At 37.8% G+C, this 10,604-nt stretch overlaps 1 protein-coding gene across 1 annotated transcript; it reads left to right on the top strand.

The window, feature by feature from the left end:
• Positions 1–3,837: 3,837 nt before the first annotated feature.
• LOC145957948 (aspartyl protease family protein 1-like) lies at positions 3,838–10,393 on the top strand. Its single transcript, XM_083074385.1, has 4 exons — positions 3,838–4,235; positions 4,267–4,413; positions 5,137–5,318; positions 9,505–10,393. Exons 1-4 carry the CDS (start codon positions 3,849–3,851, stop codon positions 9,770–9,772), a joined length of 984 nt encoding a protein of 327 aa, XP_082930511.1. The 5' UTR covers positions 3,838–3,848; the 3' UTR covers positions 9,773–10,393.
• The last annotated feature ends 211 nt before the right edge of the window (positions 10,394–10,604 follow it).

Genomic DNA, 10,604 nt, shown 5'->3' with positions numbered 1-10,604 from the left:
CCAAAGGAAGTACGATCATCCAAGTAATATCTCCAAGTCAAAGGACTTCAGACTTCCTCAGTGGAAAGTAGCTCTCCGACTCAGGCATTGAGTGAGGCTAAGCCTGTAGAGGCTTCCTAAATAATACTCTCCCGATCAGACAGAATAATTGAGCCTGGAGAGGCTCGCAGAAAGAATACTCCCTTCAGAATATCTGAGCCTGGAGAGGCTCGCAGAAAGAATACTCCCTCAGAATAATTGAGCCTGGAGAGGCTCGCAGAAACAATACTCTTCCTTCAGAATAGTTGAGCCTAGAAAGGCTCGATTCCCCAGAGATATCTCAAGCTTACACTCATGGGCCAAATTCCCCAGTGAAAGCTATCAGAATGCGATCAGCGAAATCCCCAAAGGAGGCCTGATCATCCAAGAAAAGTGTCTAAGGACTTTAAACTTCCCCAATGGAGGATAGTTTTCCAACTCAAAAGCGATGAGTGAAGCTAAGCCTGAAGAGGCTTTCTAAATGATACTCTAGGATGAATAAAAACTTCAAATCCCCAATCGCCTACTAAAGAGGCATCTCTTCAAAAAGAAGACCAATAAACTATTCCCCAAGTGGAATTTGGCCCTCAGCCTAACAAATGAACGTCAAGATGATCTGCCTAACAAAAGAGGCCAATCAACATCAATCCCCAGTGGATGATCGCCTATCCAAGAGGCATCCCCACAAAAGGGGAAGAAAATCAAAAAGATTAATAAAATTCCCCAAGCGGAATTTGGCATCCCGCCAAAACATCGAACATCAAGACTATCTGCCTAACAGAAGAGGCCAGTCAAAAAATCAACATGTCAACATCCCTAGCGGATAACAGCCTACACAGAGGCTACAAAACCAGAAAAGTCAAAAAGAGTCACCCGAATAAGGATAACCGGGATACTCCACCAATGTCGACAGGACGTCAGCCAAACATAAGGCATCGCTCATTTCAAAAAGAGCATCTTTGTGTCTACACCCCAAGGAAACAGAAATTCCTCAATGGGCACCAACCATACAATGCAAAGTTGGGACACAAGAACCTATGAGTAACTGCACATCCCCGAGACGGATCCCTGCGTTATCCAGCCCTCAGCGGCATCAAAATCAAAATCAAACCGTCGAAACAGCATCGTGGACTGTGGAGACAAATCAATCACAGATCCCTGGAGAGGGCAAACTCGCCATGCCGAAGTGAACAGAAACACGGAGGCAGACCCTGGAGAGGGCAAACTCACTTTGCCAAAGTGATCAGAAACACGGAGGCAGACCCTGGAGAGGGCAAACTCAGTACCGAAGTGTTCAGAAAGCACGGAGGTATGCAACTTTCGGCTCGGGCGGCGAGTAAAGTTGTATCTGGAGAGACAGTACTCACAGCTTCCGGCTAGGGCGTCTAGTGAAGCTACCCTGGAGAGGGCAAACTCAGTACCGAAGTGTTCAGAAAGCACGGAGGTATGCAACTTTCGGCTCGGGCGGCGAGTAAAGTTGTATCTGGAGAGACAGTACTCACAGCTTCCGGCTAGGGCGTCTAGTGAAGCTACCCTGGAGAGGGCAAACTCAGTACCGAAGTGTTCAGAAAGCACGGAGGTATGCAACTTTCGGCTCGGGCGGCGAGTAAAGTTGTATCTGGAGAGACGGTACTCACCCTGGAGAGGGCAAACTCAGTACCAAAGTGTTCAGAAAGCACGGAGGTATGCAACTTTCGGCTCGGGCGGCGAGTAAAGTTGTATCTGGAGAGACAGTACTCACAGCTTCCGGCTAGGGCGTCTAGTGAAGCTACCCTGGAGAGGGCAAACTCAGTACCGAAGTGTTCAGAAAGCACGGAGGTATGCAACTTTCGGCTCGGGCGGCGAGTAAAGTTGTATCTGGAGAGACAGTACTCACAGCTTCCGGCTAGGGCGTCTAGTGAAGCTACCCTGGAGAGGGCAAACTCAGTACCGAAGTGTTCAGAAAGCACGGAGGTATGCAACTTTCGGCTCGGGCGGCGAGTAAAGTTGTATCTGGAGAGACGGTACTCACCCTGGAGAGGGCAAACTCAGTACCGAAGTGTTCAGAAAGCACGGAGGTATGCAACTTTCGGCTCGGGCGGCGAGTAAAGTTGTATCTGGAGAGACGGTACTCACCCTGGAGAGGGCAAACTCAGTACCAAAGTGTTCAGAAAGCACGGAGGTACGCAACTTCCGACTCGGGCAGCAAGTGAAGTTGTACTCACAGCTTCCAGCTAGGGCGTCTAGCGAGGCTAACCTGGAGAGGCTACTCAACCAATTTTCCACCGGAAGACGCTACAAGTCAGAAGGTTGGCACATCACCCGGACAATTGGGTCAACTCCTTTACTTGTCAACCGGTAAACTAAAAGGCCGTTTGACCAAGTAAAGGAGGGGGCAGCTGTAGACCCCTAAAATTGTCCGGGTCGGAAATAAAGCTTGAAGACTCTCGAAGACTGAAGAAGGATCAGCCAGAAGGACTTCCAGAAGGCCCAAGGAGGGTTCTCTATAGGTCTAAGAGGTCTTAGGATAGCTAAAAATAGAAAATAGGAGGAATTGGGACCAATACGGGCTGCTTGGGGACCAGTACGGCCTGTATTGAAGTTTTGAACTTCAATACGGCCGTACTGGACTCAATACGGCCGTATTGAAGATTTGTGAACTTCAATACGGCCGTATTGAGTTCAATACGGCCGTATTGAAGAACAAATTCTCAATACGGGCCGTATTGACCCCAGCGCCCGTATTGCTCCTATTTCCTATAAATATGGCGTCATTTGACGTCAATACACACTTTTGAACCATTTCTTGACTCTCTTATTGAGTGTTCTGGGGTTTTTGAGCAGTGCTCTGCCTTAGGAACCTCTCTGGGAGTCAGGACCGGTTAAATCCTCGAGTTCTGAGCGCTTTGCTTGAGTCTCGGATTTAACCGAAGGGGAAATCTTTTTGATTCCCTTAGTCAAAAATTTTCTTCGAGGAGAGTGTCGAGCGAGCTTGTAGAGGGAAGGAGCGCCGCAAAGCCTCCTAGCATTTATTGAGATTTATAAAAGCACGCTCCAAGAGGTTTTCTTTAATTCCCTCCTTTTACTGCTTTCTGTGTGTTTAATTTAAGCATCATGTAGATATTTAAGATAATAATCGTTCATAAATAAAAGGGGTAATTTAGTAATTTTGTGCTATTATTTGTAAAATAATCCGTCATAGGGAACCCGTTAGGGGCGCTGTGGGGTGCTAACACCTTCCTCACGCGTAACCGACTCCCTTACCCGACTCTGGTTATAATGGCCGAAGTCGATTTTTGAAATCGATTGCCTTAACTTCTTTTTCCAATGTTTTGAGTAAAACATTGGTGGCGACTCCACGAACCCTCCCTTTTTACAAAAACCACTAATCCATGGAGGGTCCCGCTTGGGATTAAATTGGATTGGTGAGACTCTTTCAATAATAAATTGGATAAGATCGACGAGGTCTCAGTTTGAGAACAAGTCGTTCTAACAATCCAATACATTTTCAAACAAAAAATAAAAAGAGAGCTCGACCGTCTTCGCGACCGCCGAGGCCCGTTTGGGCCGGTGGCGACAATGATATTTGAAAAAAATGAGATGTCAAAAAACCATTACGGCAATTAAAGTTCATGAACAAACACCACTCTTTCTTAACCTTCTCTCTCCCTTTCTCAACACTATTTATTTGTGTCAAGCACCATAGCCCAATAACCATACCTTTTTCAGTCTAGTTCTCTTGGCACTGCATATCCTTTATATCAAACATCCAAACTGAGCACAACATTCCAGGAAACCTCATGGCTTGGCCTAGTGTGTGTGCGAGTTTGACATCAGTGATGTTGGGGTTGATGGTGTTGAGTTTAGCTTCACAAAGTTGCTATGGTTTGGGCACATTTGGGTTTGACATACACCACAGGTTCTCGGACCCAGTTAAGGGGATTCTAGGCATTTATGATGTTCTTGAAAAGGGAACTCCTGAATACTATGTTGTTATGTCTCACAGAGATCGCATATTCCGGGGCCGGAGACTCGCCGCCGGCCACCACACTCCTCTCACTTTCGCTGCCGGCAATGACACTGTCCAGATCGATTCCTTAGGATTGTATGACAACTCTTCAACCCCACTTCTCAATTTTTTAACTTTTATATATCTGTTTTCTCGTATCAGTATTCACTATGCAGTACTTTTTTCTGTGGGTGCTTCTTGTTTTACTTGTTTGTGTACTACTAATAATTTCCCCTTGTTATATGGATTTCAGTTTGCACTATGCCAATGTTTCTGTTGGGTCACCACCTTTATGGTTTTTGGTGGCGTTGGATACAGGGAGTGACTTATTTTGGATACCTTGTAATTGTACCAATTGTGTCATCGGCTATGATGCACCGATACGATACGGGTATCGGATACGACACGTATCCGATATGGCGATACGATTATTTTAAAATATATAGGATACGATACTTGTAAGATACGTGTCATCATATATATCAATATTCATATAATATAATAATTGTGTATTTGTAATAAACATTAAATATATAATTATTATTTTACAAATCCAAATTAAAAACATATTTATTGTACATTACTAAAAATAAATAAATTATAAATCATTTCATCATAAATTACTTTTTATTATTTACAAAAAGAAATAACATTACCAATTTCATTCCTTTTTTAAAATTATCTATATAGAAGATAATTTTTATTTACAGTTCATCAAGGACCAATATTTCTATGTTTTTATATTAAACATGTTTATATATTTTATTTAATTGTAATGGATATTTCATAATTTTTCAAAAATTTGAATACTTTATCAATGCGTATCACCAATAAGTATTGGTGAAGTATCTGAGAGTATCGGAATTCAATAAAATTTTCATAATATTTTTAAAGGATAGGATACTTTAGTGACACATATCCGTGAAGTATCCAAGAGTATCGGATACGGATACGTATCGAATACAGATACGTGAAGCAAATTGAAGTATCGGTACTTCATAAGTTATCGGTTTGAAGATACCAAGTGGAAAGGTATACACAATTAAATTTATAAGCCTATAAGTTGTAACAAAGTCTTTTTCTATACATATTACTATAAATTTCCGTTTCTGAAAATTTTTCTGTGGCAGATAATTAAATTTAATATGTATGACCCTGATATGTCATCCACAAGCATAAAAGTTTCATGCAACAATAGCAGCTTTTGTGAACAAAGACAGTGGTACTTCATCGGATTCTTGGTACAGGATGTGTTGCACTTAATTACAGATGATGATCAAACAAAAGATGCTGACACAAGAATTACTTTTGGGTAAAATACTCTACATCTTATTTCAGAATTTTTATTCACTGTGTAAACATTGGAAGCTTCAATACACTCTTGTTCAAAACCAGGATGGATTAGAAACCTTTGGTGAGAAAAAAAAAATATATTTTAGTAATCAATTATATTTATAATTAATTATAATAATAATAATAATTATTATTATTATTAATTATGATCCGAATAAATTTTTGTTTGAATAAATTTATTGAAAAATAATTTTAAATATTTAATTTTTTTTGGATACAATAAAAATTAATTTTTATGTAATAAATCAGATTTAGAAGAAAAAATTACTGAAATATAATTATAAACTTTAAATTTTCAAATTTATGAAAACAATTTTTTTAATTGAAAAAGTTGCATATAACAGCTGTTGTCTCAAATCACCGGTCCATTTTGCATACAATTTTATTTTTGCTAAAAACAGTTGAAAGTTGGAGAAAAAGAATCATTTCTTAAAGGGTAGATTTTTTTTCTTCAAAATTATTTGAATACTGACTTTTTAAAAAAGAACTATGAAACAAATAAAGAATTGTATAAAAATATTTACTAGTTTTGCACATAAAACAATTTTTATTTCAAACAATAAAAATAAGGAAACATAACAAAAATATAATTTTTTATTTTCAAACAATAAAAAAATATAAATTTAAGACTATTGATTATTTAAAAAAGAAAAAGAAAATTAATAATAACATCTTAAAAAAATTGTTGTAGTATTGTATAAGAATTATCAAACATATATTTACTAGATTCTTGTGTAGTTTGTATAAATATTCTATCAACTTATTTAAAAAAAAAGTGCGAGAAATGATATTAATTAACAAATCCTTTAACATACAAATTTTTATTAGTTAAAATTTATTAGAAATTTAAAAATTATATGGGATTCACTTTTTTTTGTTCTTTATATGTAAGAATTATAATTAAAAAACATGATTCAAATTTAAAACTTTGTACTTATTACCTTAATTCCTCATTATATAGCTGATCGATTTTTTCACTTCTTATTAATATACCTCTTTCAATTGTGATAAGTGTTACATTAGAAGAAAAAATAAGTTAAAAAATAAGTGTCATGTTAATTTTTAAATACAATATTAATTACTTATTTTTCATTTATACCTTTATAATATTATGTAAAAAGTGGTAAGTATCATCAATTATTATCATATCATCATCATCAATATAAGATTCATCAAATATGCATCTCACCGTGAATTAAGGCTCAACCTTCGTTACATTTACCTTTAACATCATACCCAAAGCATAAGCAACTGACCATAGCATATCACAACCCAAAAACAACTACAACCTCAATAAGCTCGTGTCCATAGTAGGACATACAACACAATACAACTATAGCCTCAACAAGTTCATGCTCATGGCAGGACATACAACATGACACAACTATAACCTCATTGGGTTCATGTCCACAATAAGACATACAAAGTACTACTATAGTCTCAACAAGCTTATGCCCACAATGGTACATACAACACATATACATACAAACATGTAAATGTATACATGATCATCCTCCGCAACATCTCATAGCATAAACATCATCATCGACACAAAGCAACATTTGCCAAAACAACCATGATCCCAACTCATCACATGTTCTAAGACAAAATGTACTATTCCAAGCCCTTTAGGCTATTTGAAACTCAACACGTATCCTTAGTTGGGACAAGCTCAATATAACTCACTTGGAGATAACAATATCACTTCCTAGTCCACCTAGAACATAGGAGTACATCGCACTACACCAACAACACATTAATGAAAAATAGGATTTCTGGTCAATGAATTGAAAATCGTTGAGTGACCCAAACTCTCTCAGGGTCCTTGTTGAGTAAGCTCATCTCGTGCAACGGCCACAACTTTGTGTGTCTCCCCTCTTATAGATCAAGCACCCCTCACTCAACTACCAAGGCTTAATGTGGCTACTTTTGTTGGGCGAGCTATGGCTCACCAGGCAGTAGGGATGGCATTGGGGCCCCGTGGGGGCGGGTAATAGTAAACCTGCTCCTGCCCCGTCAGATAAAAATTGGTCTCATACTCATCCCATATCCGCACGGGTATCCATTAAGCGGGTATTCATGAATTTCTTAAATACCCACGGATATCCATGGATATTTATAAATCTTTTAATAAATTAAAAAAATTATATTATAAATAATTTTAAGTTTATATTTAATGTCATTAAAATATTAAAAAATTAAAATTTATTGTTAATTTTGAACTTGTATTTAACATTAATTTTGTTGAAATAATAATAAAAATGTAAGATAATTAATAACTTAATATACATTAATCTCACAAGTAAGTTAAAGTCTCATCACAAAGCTACAATAATTCAATCTCATAATTTCAAATGAAAGTAAACAACTTACAATACGTAAATTTTATTGGCCCAATCAAAGTTAGAAAATCAACCAAATTACATCTAACATAATTTTATAACATGCTTAACACATGTTGGTAACTTCATCAACATCACTTTTGTAAGAAAATAAGATGAGAGAGTATAATTTTAGGATTATGTGGTGCAAGGATAATTAGAATATTTAAGAAGTATTATTAAACGAGTGCCCGCGGGTATGGATATCATCATACCCACCCCCGCCCCGTTTACAAACGGATAAAAAATTATCCGTCCCCATTATTTGCGGGTACCCAATTAACCTATCCATTTATTATCCGTAACGGGTTTTACCCGCAAATACCCGCGGGTGCGGGTATTTTTGCCATCCCTACCAGGCAGAGCTTCATCTCCAAACCTAGATCGCTAGGCAAAAAATCTCCATTTTGGGTTTTAGCTTCATTACTCAAAAGCTCACTAAACGATAATCATCTCATCAAGCGAGAATATGCAACACCCCTCACCAACCACTTATTCTCACATGCAAACCATAAAAACTCACAAACACAACATCTAGATCATGAATCCAAGTAAATTTAACATATGCAGCTAGGATCTAGGTACAGATCAAGCATCTCAAAATTTAATTACCCTGAAACCCTCAAAACCCAAGAACATGCAACCCTTCAATCTATGACGTTTATCAGTCAATTCAACATAATACAACAACAACTGCGTTTATACAATCTGAAAAAGTTACAATCAAGTTTTCCTCACCTCAATCGAGCTTCCTATGAGAAAGAATCTAGGTAGAAGAAAACCCCCTCTCACTAGAGCTTTCATAACTTTGATCCTCAAGCATGTTAGTTCTAGCTACAATCTTCCTTTAGGCTTCAAGATCTACCAATCTCAATTCCCAAAGACCTTATATCTAACTTCTCTAAAGAAACTTGAGTTATAAATATATGAAATTCATTTCTCAGAATTTCATCTTATATACCTTAGCCCTCCTCGGTCCAACCCTCATACACTTAAGTTATATTCTCTATAACTTAAGTATATGGTCATTTCAACTCTAACCCTCACCCCCAACAAAAGTATCACGAAGAAGAACAACACAAAATAACTTTAAACACAACATAAAACAACATAAAATATCACTCTTAATTACTTATATTCCTTATATACATAGTTAGAAAACAAGGGGTAACATTTTGCATTGAATCATTTTTACCAAAGAGGATTAATCATAAGGCTTATTCTTTAAATTCGTTATTTTCTTTCATCTATTTATTAACTTTTCTCAATTTTATAAAATAACCTAAGATGAACAAAAAGAGTATATTGTTAGCACTCCTTTGTTAATGTTTTTTTTTAATCCATTGAAATAGCATAAGAAATGTAAAAGGTGCAAAAATATAGCCTTAAATTCAACCTTATAAGACTAAATTGTAAGATGAGTATTATTCTTCACTAATTTCACTATTGTAATTTTATCTTTAGTCCATATAAAATTTTTAACATATTCCTCTAACATGAGTAGTCTGATAACGATCAAATAGCGAGTGATTTGACAAATTTCACTATAATTTAGATTCTATTATACCTGATATCATCTTAAGAAAATGAATTATAAGTTTAACTCAATTTCACAAAATCAATTTGTAAGATGAAGATTGTTCTCCTCTTATATACACTGATATAGTTTTATGTAAGGTGAATGTAGAATCTCAAGCTTACATTTTAATAACATTTTTCTGTTTGATTCTCTTTGAAACTCCTATCTCTAATCAACCTTTGGTTTTTGGTACTTCTTATTTTATTGGAATTAATTTGTTGTAGTTGTGGCCAAGTTCAAACTGGTTTGTTTCTAACAACGGCAGCTCCAAATGGTCTATTTGGACTTGGACTGGATAATATATTTGTTCCTAGCATCTTAGCCAAAGAAGGGCTTATTTCAAATTCTTTTTCAATGTGTTTTGGATCTGATGGTTCTGGAAGAATCACTTTGGGGGATACGGGTGGCTCAGACAAAGGAAAAACACCATTCAACCTCGGGACATTGCAGTAAGTAGCTATCATCTTTCATAATTTTGTTTCTGTACCTGTCTGAAGGGTACCTGTCTGAAGGGCACACTAGTAATCTTCTCGTATTCTGAGGGTCGAACGAGAGCTCCGATCGAATATTCCGGTGAGGGGGAGGTACTTGGAAAAGGCACTCCGACGCTCAAGTCAGGACAAAGCACAAATATCGATAGTAATTAATGAACAGTGACGTTACCTCGTGACATGAGCTATTTATACTGACATTTATGGGCCCGGATTCCCATGGGCCCTGCAACAGGATTACCAGATTAGGTAATACGCCTCTAATCGGCTTATTGGTATGATTAACTCTTAATCCCTAATTAGGGGGAGTCCTTAACTCTTTATCAATGGGAATCTGGATCTATGGATCATCTGGTAGCTAATTGGCCACCTGGTTCGGTCACTCGGGTGCTGATTGGGTGTCGGCTATCAGGTGGCCGAGCGGCCGAGCCAGGTGGCCGAATAACCCTGCTAGTACACTTGCCCCCTAGCCTTTCGACTACCCTATCACTTAACCTCACATCTATACCCTTGCAAAAGGTCTTCCTTCCATAACGCTAGAGATCATCCCAACCTTTCGACTACCCCATCACTTAACCTCACATCTATACCCTTGCAAAAGGTCTTCCTTCCACAAGGCTAGGGGGCAAGTGTACTAGCAGGGTTATTCGGCCACCTGGCTCGGCCGCTCGGCCACCTGATAGCCGACACCCAATCGGCACCTGAGTGGCCGAACCAGGTGGCTGATTAGCTACCAGATGATCCATAGATCCAGATCCATCGTCTCACATCGGCACCGTTTCACATCCTCCATT

The sequence above is a fragment of the Cajanus cajan genome, chromosome 5 (assembly GCF_000230855.2).
Source record: "Cajanus cajan strain Asha chromosome 5, NIPB_CcT2T_4, whole genome shotgun sequence".
Taxonomy (NCBI): domain Eukaryota; kingdom Viridiplantae; phylum Streptophyta; class Magnoliopsida; order Fabales; family Fabaceae; genus Cajanus; species Cajanus cajan.
The sequence above is the reverse complement of the archived record's forward strand: the minus strand, read 5'-3'. Positions and strand labels throughout refer to the sequence as shown.